This window comes from Cynocephalus volans, chromosome 4, assembly GCF_027409185.1.
Source record: "Cynocephalus volans isolate mCynVol1 chromosome 4, mCynVol1.pri, whole genome shotgun sequence".
NCBI lineage: Eukaryota > Metazoa > Chordata > Mammalia > Dermoptera > Cynocephalidae > Cynocephalus > Cynocephalus volans.
In genome coordinates, this window is record NC_084463.1 from 117,286,993 (window position 1) to 117,308,150 (window position 21,158).

Consider the following 21,158-nt stretch of genomic DNA (forward strand, 5'->3'; position numbering starts at 1 on the left):
CTTCCTGCCTTGACTGCTTCCTGCGAGCCCAGGCTGTTACCATGCACCTGCATCACCCCTGAGGACTCCAGCACACAGCAAGCTCTTCCAGTCCTAACTCCCTTTGCTTCATTGTCAGCCTGCTCCATTCACCTTCATAATGGACTGCCTAACTCTCTAATCAGCTCCTGAGTAAGGCTTTCATCCCCAGTGGGATTTTAAGACTGGAAGAGCATCTTTTTCAGCCCCCACGGTGCTTAGCACATGACAGATCTGTAATAACTGGAGGTTGTTAACCAACATATTAATCATTTGGGAAGAAGGAAGGGAGGGGACTAGCACTCATTGCAGGCCGTCTTCATGCACTGCACGAAGTTGTTTGCACTCACCATCTCATCCTTACAACAGTCCTGTAAACCCTATGCCCATTTTACAGATGGGGAAACTGAGGCTCAGAGTTTGCATAACATGCCCAACATGACATAGCCAGGAAGAGAAGGTAGGGTATGGATCCAGGTTCATCTCCTTTTTACAGTGTGGCCTCCAGCCTCCTAGAATGAGCCTCTCCAAGCCTTTGTGTGTATCTTTTTTAATCTGAAAAGTAAAGGATGGTACATCTGCCATGCACTTTGTCTCACTGATTGCTAGAGTCATAAATGAGTACTGGGGGCATTTGATTCCTCTTCTGCCTGCACTTTGGGGACCAAGCACTGAGCTGAAAGGATGATTCCCCCAGTTCTCCCAACCTACCTCCTTCCCTGCAGCCAGCTAGGAGCTGGGCACATGTGCACCAACCTGAATCAGGGCCCAGAGCCTGCCCTCCAGGGCTCACAGCCTGGTAGGAGAATCAGACAGGTACAGAAGTCAGGAAGTTATTAGGGCCAAAAGAAAATTAGGACCAACAAAGTGTTAGAGAACACAAATACACACGCAAATGCATAAAACTGGAAACTTCTGGTGATGGGATATTATGTGGTTTTTATCTTCTTCATACTTGTGTATCTTTTCTAATTTAATATACATTCTTTTAGAATCAGAGAAACATGCAATTTTTAAAAAGTAGTTTGGAGGAGGAAGAAATCTGTGAAAATGAGGAAAGTCTCATAGAAGAAGTCACAGCTGAGCCAAATCTCGAAGGGTGGGAAGGGCTGAGACAGCAGAGGTGGAGGGAGGAGGAGGACATAGCCTGTGGAAAGAATATGGGCTCTAAAGCTCGAATCCCAGGCAGCTTTCTATTTGCTGGGTATGAAATCTGAAAGCCCCTTTACCTAGAGAAGCCTCTGTTTCCTTCTCTATAAAATGGGGTGAAGGTACAGACCTCACAATGACACTGAGAGAAAGTATTATAAATACAGCTCCTAGCTGGTTGGAGGGAAGGACGTGGGGTTGTATCACTAGAGGGATTTGTCCTTCCAGCTCGGTGCTTGGTCCCCAAAGTGCAGGCAGAGGAGGAATCGAATGCCCCCAATACTCATTTAAAACCCCAGCAATAAATAAAAAGGGAAGAAGTAGACACTGAAATTGGAAGAGTAAATTAGGACTTTTGGGTCTCCACAGTCCATTTGTCCTGACCAGACAGGCCTGTTGCTGTCCTGAAATGTCACCTTTACCCCAACGCCCTCTCCAATTAATGTCATTGGGTGCCTATGCCAAATCTCTGAGAGAGGAAAGGCAGGGTTTTTCTTATTGTCTAGATGAGGAAACTGAATCTCAGAGAGGTGAAGAACCTGCCCAAGGTCACAGAGCTAGCAAGCGGCAAAGTCAGGACTACAACCAGAGGCCATCTGGTCCCAAGCCTGGCTCACCCCTTTCACATGGTTCCCCTTCTGACTGCTGACTGTCTAGCCTCCAGGAAACCTGGGTGCACCTGAGCCCCTAATCCCAACTCGCCAAAGGCTTAGGGAACTCTATGGGCAGATCAGACTACAGGGTAGTCCTGAGAGGAGCCTTTGTCTCACCTCCTGGAATCAGGGGTTTTGGCAGGCAGCTTTCACACCAGCAGGCCCAGGGCAAGGAGGGCCCAGGCCTCCTAAGTGGGCACAGACAGACATAACAAACAGTTCATAGGTGGAAAGCTCAGCAAGTGGAGGGGGCAGAGGCAGGAGCAGGGGCAGCTCCAGTGAGACTGGGTTTGCAGTTCCTCAGGAGGGAGGTGGGTTCACCTCCCCCACCCCAACACTTTCCTCAGGGCCCTATTTCCTGCTGGCTCCCTGGGGGCATTTAAAGTCATTCTACTGGGGATATTAATGGCCCTATTCTTTATTTCCAGAGAAAGAATTTCACTGGAGTGTATCTGCTAATATTGACTTTTTAGCAAAATGTTTTCCTCTTAAAGAGGGAATTTGCAGATTCTCAGGTTGGCAGTTCATTGAAAGGCAGACAGCCAGGCAGGGGCAGGTGACTCTTATTAAAGTGAATGTTTGGGAGCCACATGGTTCTCTCTGAGACAGGGAGCCAGGCTGTTCAGGGCTGCCACAGTAACTCTCCAGCCCTGTCTGCAGGACCTCAGCTTATGGACCTTCCATGCCCACCCTAGGGCTCTGTCTGCACGCCTCTGTCCACCAGGACTGGTGAGCTCTGAGGGCTGGGGCCAGGCCTATTCCTCTGCAGCCTATACAGAGCAGTTTGCAAAATACACATCCTGCACTGGACACCTAGGGTATAACATGGTATCATCCCCCAGACCTGTCCTCAAAGAGCTCAGTGTCATAAGGGAGACAGACAACCTTGCAAATAATCACAACCCAGTACAGGGGGAGGCATGTGCTAACAGAATTCGCTCGTTCCAAATGTTGATGGAGAAATCGTTTGGCAGAATTCTGGGTTAGGGGACAGCTTGGGAAAAGGCATGTGGGGAGGAGGAGAGAGATGTCAAGATGCATTTATAAGGGCAGTGTCTTAAAGGTCCTAAGTTGTCCCTGGTTCATTCATTTAGCAAATCAATTCATTTAGCAGAGGAACTATGGACACAGAGAGACAAATAAGATACAGTCCCTGTCCCCAGGGAGCTCATTACATTCTCTCCTGGGAGTTAGGCTGGAGTACAATTAAAGAGCAATAAGGGAATTTTATTCCTGGCAAGGAAGTACACTGTTGAATAATAATATTTATAATAATATTTATAGGGCACTGACATGCTAGGTTAATCTTCACATCAACCCCATGGGTAATAAGGGGAAACTGGTACAGAAAGGTTATGGAATTTTCCAAAGCACTGATTCCATATTTGATCCCAGGCAGTCTGGCTCCAGAGCCTTTGCCCCTATTGGCTCAGTCATAGTGCTCATTCAGCCATTGGAGGAATAAATGAAGAGTTGTACAAACAAACCAAACACCCATCTTCCTAGAACATTCTCTGTTCTGCACCTCTGAATCCCCCAACTCCCCTCCTTGTGGCTCCTGGAACTCTTTCTGGCTGCATGGTCACCAGGTCTTGACCCTGGTATGGGTGAAAAACATGGGAGTTGCTGACCTCACCCTCGCCTCAAGCTGCAGGCAGAGAGACTCTTGGGAGGGGCTGCCAGGTCAAAAGCTATTTTGCCCTTGGCTCACTTTGCAAGCACATTAGCTCCTTGCAGCCCTGGGATCCAATATTTGAGGCTGAAGTTCCTGCCAGAAATGGAGGGGGCCCCCAACGTACAGTCCCAAACCTAACTCACTGCCCAGGATAGGGGGGCCAGACAGAGCAGTGCACACGTCCAGGATTCTGAGAGACACACAGCAGATGAAGCCAACTGAGTCCTTTCTGCCCAGACTCCAATCTCTCCCAGCCACTGCACAGAGCTCCTAACTGGTCTCCCTCCTACAGCCTCTCTCTTTCTTTCTCTCTCTATGATCTATCATTCTTTATCACCAGCATGATTCGAGCTAAATCTTATTTCCCAGGCTAAATCTTATTTCCCAGGCCTGGTACATCTGATTGATCTAAGCCAAGTTCACTTCCTCGGTCCCACCTCCCACCATGGCACCCCACACACCCAGTACTCCAGGCACACAGAACCGTGTTCTTTAATATCAGCAAGCCTTTGCCCATATTGTTACCCCTGCTGGAACGCCTTCCTCTCCATCTGATGATATCACACTCGTCCTTCAAGGCTCAGATACCGCATCCACCATGAGCCTTCTGTCCCTGACCGCAGAGTCTGCTGCTGTTCCTCTGTGCTCTATGACAGCACTGATCTCCTTTCCCCTCCCTTAAAAGCAGGGCCATGTCTTAAACATCTTCGCATTCTTGTTGCTGTGCTCGAGGTCTGGCACACAGTAGGCACTCAATAAGCGTTGGGAGTGAACACATTAATGTGGAGAAACTGGAACATAAATTGAATTGAATGAATTCTCACGACTTCCTACGGTTGGCTGCAAGCTACCTGATGCACCTCCCTATGCTTCGGAGGGAAGCTGGACCCGGAGGACAGCAAAGTGGATCCGGGAGAAATGAGAACCTTTTCACTACCGGCCCCGTCCCCAGCCTTGAACAGAGCCAGGGGCTGTGGCCTGGGCTGCCTGTTGAGGAGAGGAAGAGTGGATGCAGACAGAGCCATGAGGACCCACGCAGTAGCTCTGCTGAGGAGGCAGGCGTGTGTGTGTCACAGCCACAGAGGCTGTCAGGCTAGCTGTCACTTCTTCATGATGCTCCCGTGCCCCTTCTCTTTCAGCACACAGCGGAAAGCCCATGCAATAGAGCGCCTAGGTGCAAATCCTACTTTCGCCATTTAAAAGCTGGGTGGCCTTGGGTGCTATGCTTTGAATGTTTGTCCTCTCCAAAGCTTGTGTTACTTCCCAATATGGTATTTGAAAGGTGGGGTCTTTAAGAGGTGATTGGATCCTAAGGACTATGCCCTCATGAATGGATTAATGGGTTAATGGTTTAATGGATTATTGGGGGGGCTTTATAAGGTGAAGAAATAAGCATATAGAAATGCTCTTGCTCAGCCTTTTCATGTAACATCCTGCATCACCACGGAACTCTATAGAGGATCCCCACCAAGAAGAAGGCCCTCACCAGCTGTGCGCCCTGGACCTCAGACTTCCCAGCCTCCAAAACTGTAAGAAATAAATTTTATTTTCTTATAAATTACCCAGTTTCAGGTATTCTATTATAAGCGACAGAAAATGGACTAACATATTGGGCAACTTGCTTCACCTCAGTTTCCTCATCTGTTAAATGGGGATAATAATAACACCTACTGTACACAGTATGATGAAGACTGACTAGTCAATGAGGTGTTTTGCACAGTGCCTGGAACATAAGAGATGCTCAGTGTTAACTGCCCTAGAGAGGCCCCTGTGTTCCCTGGGCTGGGGCACAGGTTTCCAGAGAGAGAGCGGGAAGCAGTCAGACCCTGGAGTTGGCACAGCTTGGAGAAGAGGTGGGGGCCGAGGCAGGGCAGGGCTCAGCCTGTATGCCTGCTGCCTCCGCAGAGGACAAGGAGAGGTGCTGATGCTCGCACAAGGGCACGTGAGGGCAAGAGTGGTGGGGGAGGAGGCAAAGAAAGCAGGGCGAAGGGACCAGGTTTGGGGCGTTTTGACTTTCATGCTGAGCAGGACAGAGATGGAGGATCCAGGGGCAACTCAAGTCTCTGAGCTCTGCAATCCCTTCTAGAAAACGCCTGCCCTTGGGGAGGGCCCAGTGCCAGCCTGCCCTCTGCATAGAACTTGGAGAATAACCACTAGGTCTAGGACCCAGGGCACCCAGGCAGTGTCCAGGTTTGAGGGAAAGAACCAGGGCATAGGGTTACTACTCCCCACGCTAACCAGTAAGTCACCCAACCTCTCTGAGCCTCAGTTCCTGCTTTTGTGAAGTGGAGTAGTAACACCCACCTCCTAGGCTTAGTGGGATCTTCAATGCACTCGGCAAATGGCCTGGCCCACAACAGGTGCCCAGTCAATATTGGTTGCCCTCTCCAGCTTACAGTTCACCTGGGCTCCTGTCTTCTTGTCACAGACATGCAGCCAACAGGCAAGCGCTCCTAACTCCAAAGGCTTGAGGGCAGTCGGTACAAGGAATTGGCAAAGTGACCTCAAATCCAATGCCTGGACCTTCCCAGTCAGGCTGTGTTGAGAAATTCCCACAATAAGATGGAGAATGGAGGTGAGATCCCTCTGTCCCAAACTTATCACAGTTTCTAATGGATTTAAGTCTCAAGAGAGTGAGGCCGTAGGAAACCCAAGAGGATCCTCTGCCAGTCCACAGCCCCACTGAGGAGGGAAACTTGGCATCTGTTGGATGCACCACTCAGGGACATTTTGGAAAAGCAGGAAATGGGTGCATGCTGGCATTCAGACACTGGGCCCTGGGTCTTTCTCTCTGCTCAGCTATGCACTCATGCTTATGAAAAACTTGTTATCTTGAGTGATCATTTCCCCCCAGAAATGACTGGGAGGGAAAGCTTACCTTCTGATGAATTGGCCATAACTTTTATTCCTAAGTAAGAGCTACAAACCCTAAGCAGCTGCCCCTTCCCTTGACCACTGGAGGGCTCACAGCCAGGTCTCGTGTTGATTGCTGGAGCTATCCTCCACCTGGGTTTCTGAACACGTTTTACCCCTCTTCATTTTTTGGCTCATTTTTTCTTACTTTTTTAAAAGGTTGTATTTTACATGCATCTTTTATCAACTAGTTTCAAGTGTTTTTTGGAAGTAGGGGGGTATAAATAACAGGTTCTTGATTGACTCAGCCTGGGGTTCTGGCTCCTTAATTAAGATAGTGATCTTTGTCCACAAACCAACATTTTGGGTTATTTATATCCTCAAAACACCCACTGAGTGGTCTGTGTCATCTTTGCTGATGACCAAACCGGAAATCAGTGTTGGCGTTTGCAATCTCCTGCACGGGGTGGGGTGGTAGGGCAGCTGAATGAGCACAGGGTTAGGAGTCAAACAGAACTGAGTTCCAACCCCACTCTGCCACTTAACCGTAAGCTGTGTGAATAAGGGCAAATAGTTTAACTCTCATTTATGAAACAAGAATTAGTAACAGTACTTACTTTGCTGGTGGCCCTAAGGACTGAATGAAATAACAAATGCAAAGGACTCAGCAAAGAACCCAGCACATGGCTAGGGTTGAATAAATGCTAATGATGATGATGTTAATAACAATTAACAGCATTTATTGAGTACTCAATGAACACACCGGGGGCACTCAATAAATGCACGACGCATGTTCCACTGAGAAGGATGGGTGGGAGGGAGGGCTCCCCACTGACTAAGCCCTGGGATGCCTTTATTACCTGTTCCAGAAGACGGCTCCTGAGATCTTCTGCATCTCCCCCAGTGCAGCTAGGAGGAGCGAGGACTTGCCGCAGCCCACCTGCCCCACGATCATGGTCAGCTGGCCTGCAGGGAGGGAGGGAGGCAGATGAGAGTAGGGCCCGGGGGAGTCTGAACAACCATCACTCAGAAAAAAGACAGACAGATACACTCCGCCCTGGGGCCCCTGCTTTCTTTCTTCCTACTTAGAATCCCTATGAAGTCCTCTTCCCCTTTGAGCCTTTCTTTCTGGAAATCAACACCCTCCTCTGGCTCCCCAGGTCCTTCCTCCCCTCTGACCCTCTCCCACTCCCCACCCCGCCAAGCACACACTTTGCCCTTCCAATTCTCCCCAGTGTGAGCCCAGCTCCCATGGTACCAACAAAGGCCATCCTGGGTCCTACCCCCAACCCACTTCCATACTTTGCTCTTGGCACTGTCTCTGCCAGAATGTCCTTCCTGTCCCATGATTCGAGGGACCTTCTCGTTCTCAGAAACCCCACCTCTTCCATGTGCCTTTCTGGTCTACTGGAGTCCGATCTTCATGTGAACTGCCCACACTGTGTGCAACAGATGGTTTGACAGCAGGGCCCAGCCTCTCGCCCTGTCCTTGCTGCCACATGCCCATCTAGCACATGGACACCCCAAGGACACAACCCACCCCTCTCCAGCGTTCACACAGCAGGGTGCCCACAAAGAATAAGCAGAGATCAGGAACTCAATATGTGCTGATTTGTCTTTTTCTCTCATGTCATTCAGTGGGACATGAGGAGGGGGCATGTTGGAGGGGTAGGCTGGGCTGTACCTTGGGGGATACGGATGGTGATGTTGGACAGTGTGGGGACTCCATTGGGGGTCCACGTGAAGTAGCCTCCGATGATCTTCATTGGCCGCACCGCACCGCCCAGAAGAGAACAGAAAGGCACCTGGGTTCTCAGTGTGAATGTAGCCCCTTACCTCCCCTCCCCTATGAAAGCCAGAAGACACCGATTCCAGGCCCCAGATCACAGGGGTGGGGTGGGGGTGATGGCCTTCTCATGCTGACCCTTGCCTGAGGTACCCTTCTAAGAGGAAGGCAGGGGGTCCTCCCACTCAGTGGAAATGGAAGCATTGTCCCTGGTTTTGGGGGCTCCTGCAGGCAGGTGACTTCTGTGCAGAGGACTCAGCACCTGGGTCTCTGGCCTCCAGGTGCTGAACTCCCTCTGGAAATGGTGCCAGGTGGCCAGGCTGGGAGTGCAGGAGCTAGGACTCACCTGGACACAGCAGTTGTCAGCATCCCCATCGACGCTGGGGGCCAGCCTCTGCAGTGGGCCCGTGGGGCTCCAACAGTCCTCCCGGGCTGGACGCTTTCGATTCACAACCTTGAGGGGCTGGGATTGGTTAGGAGGTGAGGGCCGACAGGGCTGGTGGCAGGGAAGGAAGCCCCTCTTCCTGGGAGGAAAGGTGGAGGCCCAGTGCACCAGGACAGGAGCTTTAGGCCTTAGAGGAAAACTCTGGGAGTGGCAAGGGGAGGCCAGGCACTCACCACCCCCTGGTATTTGCTGGCTTGGCCCTGGGGCGTGGGCTCACAGGGAGCACACTGCTCCTCGCGGATCTCTGCACTGGACAGGAACTCGCTCAGCTTCTGCACGCTGCAGAGGAAGCACAGAGACACCCCCACCCCGCCCCTTGCCAGAGGCAGAAGGGAGGGAAGAGGAGGAGGGTGCAGCCTGAGAGAGCAGCTCTGACAAGGTTCCTGGTCCTGATGTGTGGCCCCCACAAAGCCCACACTGCAGGGGGACAGCCCAATGGGCATCCTCGTGGGGGTGGGCAATAGGTGTTACCCCCAGGGTTTGTTAGGGCTGACCAGTCAGCTGGAATAGGTTGGATCTGGATTAAAGGTGTGATTGGTTAGTTTTAGGGTTAGTTTAATGTTAAAGTTGGTTAGTCTGGTTTATTAGACTGAAGGATGGTTGGTATTTGGCTTTATTAATTACTCTTAGAGTTAAAATTGGTCATTGTTAAGATTAGTTAAGATTAGGATTGGTTATTAACAACAGCTAATGCTTTGTGAGCACATATTGTATGTCAGATGCTGTGTTAATTGCTTTATAAGCATTATATAATCTAATCCCCATAACGAGCTGCTGGGGGAGGGATTATTACTCATGGAGGAGAAGGCTATTCCCCCCACTCCCCTAGCATTTCCCTGTGGACCTGGAGGAGGCACCAGATGCTTCACTCTTCTAGTTCATTTTCTCCCATCCCTGGAGGTGTGAGAGCTGTCTGGGGAAGCTTGAGGATAGTTTTCATCCCTCTTTCTTCCCTTTTGCTAAATGTCCAACAGGCCTAGGGCCAGACAAGCTATTCTAACCCTCAAGGCAAGAACAGTCTGGGGTTGTAAATGAGCTGTAGCCTGGGGATCTTCTGTTCTGTGCACCCACCCCTTCGGAGGGGCAGACAGCCAGGCCTCTCCCTGCTTCCCCTGTCCGTCCTTCTACTCCAGCACGCTCCCAGCAGGAGCCTGGGAAGGGTGGAGCTGGCCCTCATCTCTTGGGGTAAAGCTTCACTTCATGTCGTGTCCTGCTCTTACCTTCTGTGGACACCTTCTGATATCTGTGGGGCTCTGATGCAGGGGAGGGATGGCGTTCATTCTGTGGGGCTCTCAGGGGCTGAACTAGGACCAGTGGTAGAATTTATGAGGATGTCAAGTTTGGTTCAACATCGATTTTTTTTTTTTTTTTTTATAGAGTTGTTGTGGAGGTGACAGCGAGTCCCCTTTCCTTAGAGGTATGTAAGCAAGTCCTTTCTCAGGGATGGCGTGCCATCCCTAGGAAGGTACTCATGGCCTTATGTCTCTCTAACCAACCACAAGCAGCCTCAGCAAGGCCCAGGTCAATGGGGAGGTGTGTCCTGGGACCAAATAGCTGTGGTTCCAGTGGTCCCTAGGCAAGCCCTGGGCTGACACTTGAGTGGCCTGTCCAGTGCCCTTGCCCCAACCCTCCTCTTACCTTACCAGAGCTTTGACTGTAGATCTGACCACACTGGACAGCAGGAACAGCGGCGTGACCAGGATGTGGAAGAGGGAGAGGGAAGCAAAGGCCACCGAGGGTGAGAAGTCGGCCTCTTTGAAGAAACTGACGTGGCCCACGAAGGTCTGCAGACAGAGACACAAAAGAGGCCGGGGCGGTCAGGGCGTGCGCCTTGCCACACTGGGAACACTCCACACCAGGAAGGAAAAGAGGTCTGGCGGGAGTGGGCACCTAAGGGGACCTCTCTGTTAGAGACGCCGTCATCAACCTCACAGGTGTCTGATGGGAATGTCCCCGGCAAGTTCAAGACTTCAGGCTAGAGGCAGTGGCTGCTCTGCTATGCTGCCCCCTCCTTGCCAGGAACGAGCAGAGAGGAGCCCCGAGTTGGGTCAGCACTGCCCCTCCTCAGACAGCAGCCCGAGGGCTCACTTCCCAGTCCTCAGTTGGGGAAAATGTGGGCACAGTAATTACAGAACCACCTCCTCCTGCCCCAGCTACCTGGCTGGCTCTATGGCCTATGTTACCCACAGTTCCCAAAAAAGTCAGGCCAGGAAGCAGCCCAATAAATCACTGCAAAAGTGAATTCCCAAGCGTGCCTGACAGGCTGTGAACTCAGCACAGCTCGGGACGGCAGCCCCAGGGGAAATAAATACATCTTTTTAAAGAACTGCAGCTGTCACAGAAGCCGGGGACGGAGGCTGGTAAGGGGCTGCCGGCTCGTCGGGGCTCGGGCCTTTCTGTAGGAGCACACCGCCTGCCCCCGCCGCCTAGCTCAGCGCAGCTTCTGCCAGAATTATGGGAGAAAACCACTGTCGTGATACTTAGTGACAGGGAGAACTGTGCGTGGCTTATTCTTAAATTTAAAAAAGCAGGTTACAAAACTGCATGTGTAGCACAATCCTATTTTTGTGGAAAAGACATATCATAGGCTTTAAAAAAAGACTGGAAAGAAACACATTAAAGATGTTACCAGTGGGATTTCGGGTGATTTTAATTCTCTTTGTGCTTTCCTTTCTGAATTTCCCATCATTTTTACAATAAACATGGTTCACTTTTATAGTTTAAAAATTTAATAGCTATTTTTTTAAAAAAGAAAGTTAGATTTCTCTAATACTAAGCCTCTGGTCTTCCAGGCCTGGAAGCAGAGGCCCCTGTCTGTCTGGAGTAGGGGAGGGACCCGCATTGTATATAGACTTTCGATCCATCACTATTTTCAGTCCTGCTGCTGAGCCCACCTTCTGACATCCCTGTGCAGAAAGGCCAAACCTGGGCGGCCTCTCACGACAGACGCCCTTCCCTCTCCCACCCCCAGGAGATGCAAAAGGGATCCACTTACGATGAGGACTGCTGCAATGGGGATGGCCGTGTTCATGAAAACTGCAGAGGAAGCACAAGGGTGAGTTAATGGGAGGACTGGGACAGCCACAGAGGAAGATGCCCAGGATGGCTGGGAGGCAGCACAGCCCAGCGAGACCTCTTCAGCCTGCGGGGCGGAGCTGGGGTGGGGCGGGGTAGAACCCTAGCCCTGTGGCACCTCTGCTCCTTACCTTGTTCCCCAAGGACTCTTGGTACTCAGGGTACTTGTCCTTTGTACCCTGGCTCCTGTCTCTGAGATGTAAGCTTTAAATAAAGGTATAAATGCTCTTATTCTGCTCCATGTAGACAGGGTGAAGGATGCTCCGGGGGAAAGTGGTGGGAGAAGGAATGGAGTGTTGGCTGCCCACACCCACCTGTGAGGTCAGCAGCATGTGTTTCTGGAGGCACCGAGTTGCTACTTCTTCCTCTGCCTTTGGCCCCTGCACCCTCCAAGCCAAACTATATGAGGTTTAGAGATTTCCTCATCTCCCATGGCTCTTGGGCAGGATTTCAATCTCATTCACACTGAGGTATTAGTGACTAAGGACAGCTTAAAACAGGGTCTCCCTTAGGTCTAAGGATTACAGTGCAAGCCCAGGTGGGGCAACTGGTTTACTGCAACAGAGGTCCCCTCCTTATTCTGTTAAAAGTGTGACCCTTGGATCCTTCATGGGAACTCCAGAAGGCAAAGAGAGCTGGAAGTACAGTCCAAGAAGGGTAGGGTCCCTGTTGCTTATAAGCTGTGCAACCTTGGGCTTGTCATTTACCTTCACTGTGCCTCAGTGTCCTCACCTGATTTTTGTAAATTTGTACTCACTTGTTCATACAACCCCACTCTTTTCAAGATCAGAGGAGATGATGTAGGGGACAGGCTCTGTGAGCCTTACGTGCTGCCTGAATATCACACCTCAGGGGCTACTAGCTTAGCCCTCTTCTACAGGTCACCTCTCCTCTGGCCAGGGGTGTGGGATGCCCGTGACAGCCCTGACCCCAGGCCTGAAATTCCAGAGACAGCATCCTCCCTGGAGTAAGAGGGAACCCTTCCAGCTGCCACCTTCCCATTGCATCCTCCTTCCTTCCAGGATCCTCTTCCAGGCCAGCCCAGAAAGGAGTCTGGTTCTGTAATTCACCACATTAAAGCACGAAGACCGGGAACCAGAAGCCAGGTGCCAGAGGTCAAGGGCTCAGCCAGTGCACATGGCCCCTGTCTAACAAATGATGAAGTCTTTGACACTTTGAAGAAGTCCAGATGGTCAACACCATTCCAAAGAGCTGACTGGCAACTTACTCCAAGAACTCTGCACCAGCTAGTACGTATGAAGTGTACAATGGAGATGTGGCCCCAACTTCAGGGAACCCCAACTGGGTGGAAGCACATGGCCCCTGCCCTTAGGGGGATCCCAGTCTGCAGAAGGAGACAGATACTATGCACCCAGGGAACCCCTGATATGATGGATAGACAGAGAACATGTCTATAGGAATTCCCAAGCACATAGGAAAGACGTCTTTGGGGATTTCCTAATCTGATGCGGGAGATAAGGCCCCTGCCATTGGAGAGCTCCTACTCATGGAAGATGTAAGGCTGGAGGCCTTGGGGCACTGCTAACCTCTCTGGCCATAAGTCTTTTTCAGTATCAGTATCATAAATGACTGTGCTTTAGCTGTCCTTCCTGCTGAAAGCTCGATGGTCTCCAGGTGCCCACCACAATGCCACAGTACTTCCTCATAGTTCCCAACAGGGGGCAGTATAAGCAATATTGATTTTTCCCACAGCATGAGGGACCCAGATTTGGGACATAGGACATAGCACAGCCATCATGGGCTGGGGAGAAGGAGAGAGAGGAGCACGCCCATCAGGCCCGGGCCTTTGACCATCACCAACTGTATACCTCTAACACGAGGTGGTCCTGCCCGGAGCACGCCCATCAGGCCCGGGCCTTTGACCATCACCAACTGTATACCTCTAACACGAGGTGGTCCTGCCCCTCCCCTCTAGGGCCAATTATTCCAAGGAGCTCTCTTCCAGTGGGGGTCTCTCTTCTGCTCCTCCCCTGCCCATCTCCATAAATTACCAATGAGGAGGAGCTCAAGCTACAGAAGGCACCTGTGGACTACCCCTGGGACCTCTGCCCCAGGCCAAGACCCCTCCCTCACATTCTGTGGCTCAACTCCCAGCTAAAGAATCGGCTGGGAGTAGGATTGTAAATTGGTACAGTTGGCTTAGAAATCAATCTGGTGCTTTGTAGATAGAGTCACACAGAAGTTCAGACCTTCTGATCCTATAATCCGTCTCCTGGGAATTCATCCTGAATAATCATTCAAGAGAAGCACAAAGCCATCAGCAAGATGGTGTTAGCTGCAGTACTATCTGTCACGGCAAAACAAAACCACAACCACAGCAACAAACCATCCCAAAGGAAATTGAACGGAAACATCCAACAGGAGAGGTTGTTTTAGTAAATGGTGCATCAATGCTTGGGTAGATTCTGCATTCAAAAGATGTCTGATAATTGACCTTTTATTCTACTGTGTGTTTTTCCTGGTCATAATTTTTTTTTTTGTATTTTTTTATTTTATTGTCTTTATTCTTGCAGCTGCTTGAACTCCTTTGAGGAATGAGACAAGCTATAAATAAATTGAAAACTGAACATTCCAAAGCTGATGCAGCAACATGGGGCAAACTTATGATAGAATTAGTTTCTGCCCTGTGCTGGCTGTTGTATGGAGACACAAAAGAATGAAAATGTGATTTTCCATTTCTCTCACCCTCTCCTGGAAGGATGGCATCTGGGCATCTGTGTAGGGAGTTTTGGGTGTCCTTTGGGGTGGGGGTTGGAGGAGTGGAATTGCCAGCTGCTCGTGTTTGGAAGGCCTCTCTGAAGATCGTCCCATGGGGCCTTGGGGTGGGGTGATTCCCTGGCTGGACCTGGGGACATCAGTGGGGGGAGACTGGGAGTTCTGGGGGTGCTACAGTCTCTGGCACCTCTCTGAGCACAGCAGACAGCCTGGTGCTCTAGCTGGGGGTGAGCAGGGAGGGCAGGGAGCTGGGCATCCAGCTGTCGTGGGCTGAAGACCTGAGGCCTTGCTCCCATTTTTCTGAACCACATAAAGCTCTATAAATTCTAAGGTGTTGAATGGGTGGGAAATATGACCAAGAATAGATTTCTCTCCAACTTTGGCATGGGATGGGCTGACTCACCTTGATTTGACTTAGAAAAAACAAAAGCAAAAAATAAAAAATGAAGAACATGACTATGCTCAAATCTTGAACGTTAGGAAGCAAGAAATACTGGTCAAGTGAAACAGGAGATTACAAAGCAATGTGTAAGTGTGATGCTGTTATGGAAAAGTTTAGCTGCATGTAGGCAGGCCTGAAAGGCCACCATCAAAAATGAAAGCCCTTCTGTAATAGTGTACAAATACGGATATTTTTGAATCCCCTCCAAAAATATCCTTTAAAAGATATTCATTCAAAAATTATTTTTTGAGGGTCTTCCTGTCCCAGGGATTGTGCTGGGTTCTGGGGGTAGAGTAGTGAACAATTGTGTCAGCTTTTCACACCCTGCCTTCAACAAAACAAAACAACAAATCAGTGGAAACCAAACAGATCATCTGCTCCCCCTGGCTTTGCCCAAAGAATGTTGTCTGGCTTTGTGGGCGCCAGCCTGACATTGCAATACCAGAAGCTTTTCATTTCCAAAGCATCGATAAATATTTCAGAGCCATGTGTCAAGGAGGCACAGCCAGCCATTGGTGGCTCTGGTCAACTTCAGCTTTGTTCCACGTGGAGGGGCTGGTGGAGGAGGCTGCTGGTTCACAGCTTGAGCCTAATTGCAAGTTGCACCTGCAGGAGGGGAAATGTGTGTTCAAGTGCACAGGGCTATTTCCCATTCAGTCCGACACTCAGGACGTCAACAGAGGGAGAAGGAAAGCAGGTTAACCATGTGTCTGTTGCTGGCACTGAGGAAGCATGGCAGGAGGCCCTGCAGTCAGACTGGTTTCTGCTTCCTAACTGATGAGCTCCCTGGCTCCCCCTCCACCAGCCTCCTCCTCCCTGCAAACCAGGCCGGGGTGTGCATAAGCAACTGCACTGTGGCTGCGCCAACTGGAGGAAGGAAGGGCAAAGACTGAAGAACTTCAGAGAAGCTGGAGAAGAAAGTGGGCCTCGTCTCAAGGTCACCTTGTCTCCCTATGCTGGCTGTTGTGCCACAAGGTCCCACGGAGGACAGAGGGAGGGCAAGCCTTGCAAAGAATAGGCAGGCCCTGCGTTGTGGGGAGGGGCTTGTGCTGCGTGCCTGGTGAGGGGGTTCTCCAGCACCAGCCTGCCTGCCTCCCCCGCCATGGCAGCGTTGGGTTTTTTGTTTTTTTGTTTTTTGTATTTTAGGACATGGTATGAGGCCAGCCACATTCACCCAAGGAGGACCCGCCTGACTGGTTCAGACTCGAATGGGAAGAGGTAAGACCCCTGAGCACAGGACATTGAAAGAGATGACAAACACATTTCCTTCTACTCATACTCCTTCCATGGCTCCCCCTGCCTCAGGAGAAAACCCAGGGGCCTGAACATAGCACACAGGTCCTGCATGAGCTGGTCTTGTTCCCCTCTCCTCACCCAATTATGTTCGACTCTTGACTACACCATCAACTTTCTGACTCCTAGTCCTCTGTGCCTGGGGCACTGCTCCCCTCATGTGGCTAACATGTCATCATCCCTTGGGAATCAGCAATGGGCTTCACCTCTGACAAGCCTTCTCTGGCACCCACTGCCCCAGAGACTAGGTCAGGTAAAACTCATCACTGTTATGACTCTTTCTGTTCCTGTCATTCATGACACTGCTGTGTTTCTCACCTCCCTGGTACACTGTAAGTAACCTGCAGGCTGGGACCCATCTGTCCTCTTACCACTGCATCTCCAATGCCTAACACAGGGCCTGGCACACAGTAGGTACTCCATTAATATTTGTTAAATCAGTGAATGAAAGAAGCAAAAGACTCAGGGCCAGATGAGTTATGCAAAAGAGAAAGCAGGGCATTTGGAACAGACCCCATGGCTCTGACCACCTGCACAGCCACTGTTCATGGGCATGGTCAATCTCCCACAAGACAGCGAGGGCCGGGACCATGTCTGCCTCCTCCTTAATGCCCAGGGCCTCAAGAAAGCCTGGCACAGAGAGAAGGCTCTGGAATGGGAGCTGCACAAAGGACAGGACAAACTGGCAGCATATCAGTTGGTTGACTGGTAGAACCTAGGACCCCTTTGCCACCTCTGCAAAGCTTGTCCTCAAATACACAGGAAACACCTAAAGTTATGCTGCATCTGCAAGGAAATAAAGATTGCACTGACTTCTGCAGGGAGTGACCACAGCACTTGCCTCCAGCTCTCTCCCGCCTTCTCTTCTACTCTCTGAAGTCCTACTCATCGTACAAGATGCAGCCCAAATCTCCCCTCTATGAAGCACTGTGTGAACTCCCAGCCCACATGGGCTTCCTTCTCCGGCTCTGCCATTTACTGGCTGAGGACCTCAGTGAGTCATTTCACCTCACTGAGCCTCAGTCCTCCCTGCTGTAAAGTGGGACAACAGAGCAACATACTCACAAAGTTATGAGGATTAAGAGCATCAGGCTTGCTAGGCAGCCAGTGCAGAGCCAGCCACACACTCCTGCGCTCAACGCCACACTGTTCTACGCATGTTAGCTCTGACTTCCCAGCACAGCGTAAACTCCTCGAGACCGAGACCGGGAAGCACATCTTATCCTTTGCATCCTTTCTGGTTCTTAGTGCACAGCAGGGCTCCCTCGACACCTGCTGAGTAACTTACATCTGTTTTCCTTCTAGAGGAAATATCAATTCCGGATTTTTATGTCAGGGAAACTGTACCTGTTCCCTTTTCAGCCCCCTGCACTGCCCCATGCCAGCTCAGGGCTCCACACCCAGGAGCTCTCAGTGACACACATGGCAAGGCCATCAGATAGAGTACCAGAGGCAATCTTGTCTGCCTGACAGCCTGAGTGCATGGCATGGTGTAGGGACAACAGACTGAACGCCCAGCAGGCATCACTGCAGGGGCCCCATCAGGATATGAGACTCTGGGCTCTTCTGTGGCGCCGGAGATCTCATGACTGGCACCAGGGGCAAGAACGAGAGATGCCCCATTACCTCAAGCCTAATGACCTGTGTCTTGATCCCTGGTAACAGAAGGCAGGAAGTCCGGGAGGCGGTGGATGAAAACACTCTCAGCATATGCCTGCAGCTGGGAGGTGCCCCTACCTTACCACCACGTCTCTCCCGCTCTCATTGCTGATGCTCTCACTGCTGACCAGCGAAAGGAAACACAGCCGGGAAGGACAAACACACTAAGCAAACAGCTCTTGGCTTTCAAAGCTCTGCCTGAGCTTTCCCTTTCCCTTCCCCACGCCCCTCTTCCAGGGCTGCTCTGTTTATTCCTCTAGGTCACTTGGACATGAGCGCCCTGGGCAGGCTCCTGTTTGGCTCCAGAGCCCCTTACTCCTTCCAGAGTCATCTTAGCTCTTGACAACTTGAAGTGTCTTTTCCATAGGTCCTCCTGGCCCTAGGCCTGTCACAAATCCATGGCTTGTATTCTGAGGGCCCCATGGGACAAAGAGCACCTACTAGAAAGGCTTCAGTGGGCTAGCCTGAGAACCTAGGCATCTTATGATGTTTGCATAGGAAAACATGTCCCAGGTTGCAGTTCGGAATGCAGAAAATGAGCATACATCTCCCAGGAGCAGTCAAAGCAGCTGCCACCTGCCCTCAACTACATGACCTGAGGCTGCCCCCACTCAGCTGCCCCCTGTGCCAGGAATCTTGGGGACCCAGTGCCCCCACTTTCCTTGCTGCTTCCCTTTTCTCTATCTCGGCAACGGTGAGCCTGCCCTACCCCACCCTGCCATGTTGTTGCTGGGAGAGGAAGTCCTCTAGCTAACCAGAGAAGCCCTCCCCTACCTCAGCGGCTGTTCTCGCTGCTGGGGACTGTGGTGAGCCAGGAACCTGCAACTCAGGGGCTGTGCACAAGTGTAAGGATACTGTTCACATCACCAGCCCCACAGGGCAGGCAGGCAGAGCAGACAGAGAGGAGACAGAAGTGGGCCTGGCGTTGGGGACACTGGCTTTTCTGAGCCCTCCAGATGTTCCTTCCCAATTTCTTCTGTCTTATGGAGTGCTCAGCCTGATGGTCCGCAGAGGCTCTGGGTGCCACAGGGTCAGGGATGAGGATTAAGGGAGACACCAGGAACTTGGTGTATCTTGGTGAGCTGCCTGCCATGCTCACAGCTCCATTCTGAGAAAATCAGATTTCAGCAGGACTTTCTGCTTATGCCATGCATAGTGGATGGCTGGGGTCCCTGCCCGAGGCATAGGACACCATGGTCTAGCTGGGGTGTCCTGTGAGAACACTTACGTTGGATGGTGGCCCCCTGGCCCCATCAGACCCTCTCTCTAGGCAGCACGATTGCCAGGAGCACACAGATGACCTGAGCGACCCTTGCATTCTCCATGAGGCTCACTGTACGAGCCTATCCAGGAGACATTTCCAGCACACCCTCCATTACTTTCCCCCCCAACCTGGAAGAATCAATTTCAGCCAGGGGAACAATCAGAAACCTCTACTAATTTCCTTCCTTGCTTCCCGCTCCTGTCAGAACCCATGCTAAGGTGTTTCCTTTTAAGAGCAAATAGCCTCACAGTGGTGCCCCAAGGTGTCCCAAGGCTTCTTCACTCCACTCTTCACGGAAAAATAGCAAGAGGCTGGGAATTAAGGGACTTAGCGTTCTCGTCTGAGCCATGCTACTAACCTCAGGAACAGACTGCCCTCTGGGCCTCAGTTTCCCATCTCTAAAACAGTTTTCCCAACTTGCAGAAAACGGTTTCCATGTATTCTCCTTGCCACATTCTGTGTACTTCCCGGAGATCTGTTTTTTAATTCTCAAATTCTCTCTTCCGTTATGATAATTCATTTAAACTGTACACTAAGTCGGTTTTTGTTTCTTTTTTGTTTTTTCTCATTGGGTGCTTCCACTTTACTTTTCTTATCATAACGGCTTAAACTGGACAGGTCTGGGAACCAGTGTGAGCTCTGCCAGCTGCTAAATATCTACATCCCAATTATGCACTAGGAAGTAACCACCATGGGGTGGGTTCATGGAGCCAGGAGACCAACTGTGAGATAAACTCGGGCCGGAATTTATTGATCACCTGAACTCCAGAAGCCCTCACTCTGGCCACAGACCATTGTTCACTGAATTAATTTCAGTAAGTTCTTTGGATTCTTTACCCCTGACACTTTCCTGTGTTGCCTTGTGGGTTTTACCTTCTTTTAGCTCTTTAATTATTTTAAAGAAAATTGTTTAATTATCTCTTTTAGATTATTCTATCATCTCCAAGTATTGAGGGACTAATTTTATTTTTTTGCATCTGTTGACTCTCTGGTGGTGCATTTTTCTCTTGTGGATTTTTATTTCTTTATTATTAGCTCATTGTTCAACAGGAGTGTTTGCCATAGGATTCCCATTGTCTCTGTAAAATGGTTTTAATATGTGTATCTGTTGGAATGTTAGGAGTTTTACCAGTTCTGACTTTTTTTTTCTTGGCTTGGGAGTCCTAAACCACTTGGTTAATATAAATTCAGTCTCTCCACCTGTGAGTACCTGAAGCCTGGGCTTCTGATCTTTAAGGATAACTAATGTTTTTCTTCTGCATGGCCCAGCTAGATGAAAGCTTCCTTGTAGCTTTCTCCAGGCTGGCAGCAGCTCAGTCTGACGTACTGAAAACCCCTCAGACTTAGAATACGAAACTGCTATTGTTTATTTGCTTACTGCTGCCTGTCAATGCCATATCAGCTCCATGAGGAATGAGACCTTGTCTATCTTTCTCACCTCTGTATTTTGAGGGCCTGCACAGTGCCCAGCACACAGCAGGCTCTCAATACATGTTTGCTGGATAAATGAATGAAGAACACTGTGATTTCTGGGGCTCAGCTATTGAAGCCAATCTCAAAACCTCCTTGCTTCTGTCACTGACACCCTCCCCATCCAGTCTCTGACACTCTATCCTTGCACGTGGGCAGCAGCACCAGGGCTGGCTGGTTGGGGTGGACTCACTGGAGATGGAAGTGTAGATGGCAAAGGCCCTGAGGCTGGTCATCTCCTTCCTGCGGGTCACCTCCACCCGCGTGCAGAAGATGTTCTCCCAGGCGTACAGCTTGAGCAGCTTGACCCCGCGGAGCATCTCGTTGGTCTGCTTCAGCCTCTCGTTGGAATACTCCTGCAGGGGTCACTGAGTCAGAGAGGACATTCCACCGCCCTCATCCCACCTACAGGGAAGGCACCGAGTCGATGCCCCACCACCCCGCCCAGCTCCTGTCCCCACAGAGATGCTCTCCGCCCTCTCCAGGGACTCCATTTCACAAAGAAGTTGAGGCCTGGATAGGTGACGTGACCTACTCAAGGTCAACGACAGTGTGGGTGTGTGGGAGGAGAGCCACTGATGTGAGGGGAAGGGAGCAGGCGACATGGGGAAGAGTGGGGAAAAGGGACACACGCACACCT

General features: G+C 50.7%; 1 protein-coding gene across 1 annotated transcript in view; it reads right to left on the reverse strand.

Annotated features, from left to right (window-relative positions):
• Window positions 1-21,158, reverse strand: part of ABCC8 (ATP binding cassette subfamily C member 8) — a 73,639-nt gene that overhangs the window by 23,474 nt on the left and 29,007 nt on the right. Inside the window, exons 10-16 of the mRNA XM_063093500.1 lie at window positions 20,712-20,874; window positions 11,575-11,615; window positions 10,218-10,363; window positions 8,753-8,858; window positions 8,481-8,597; window positions 8,033-8,108; window positions 7,209-7,314 (exon numbers count right to left, since the gene is read on the reverse strand). Coding sequence (XP_062949570.1) covers window positions 7,209-7,314; window positions 8,033-8,108; window positions 8,481-8,597; window positions 8,753-8,858; window positions 10,218-10,363; window positions 11,575-11,615; window positions 20,712-20,874 — 755 coding nt within the window. The remainder of the gene's footprint in view (window positions 1-7,208; window positions 7,315-8,032; window positions 8,109-8,480; window positions 8,598-8,752; window positions 8,859-10,217; window positions 10,364-11,574; window positions 11,616-20,711; window positions 20,875-21,158) is intronic.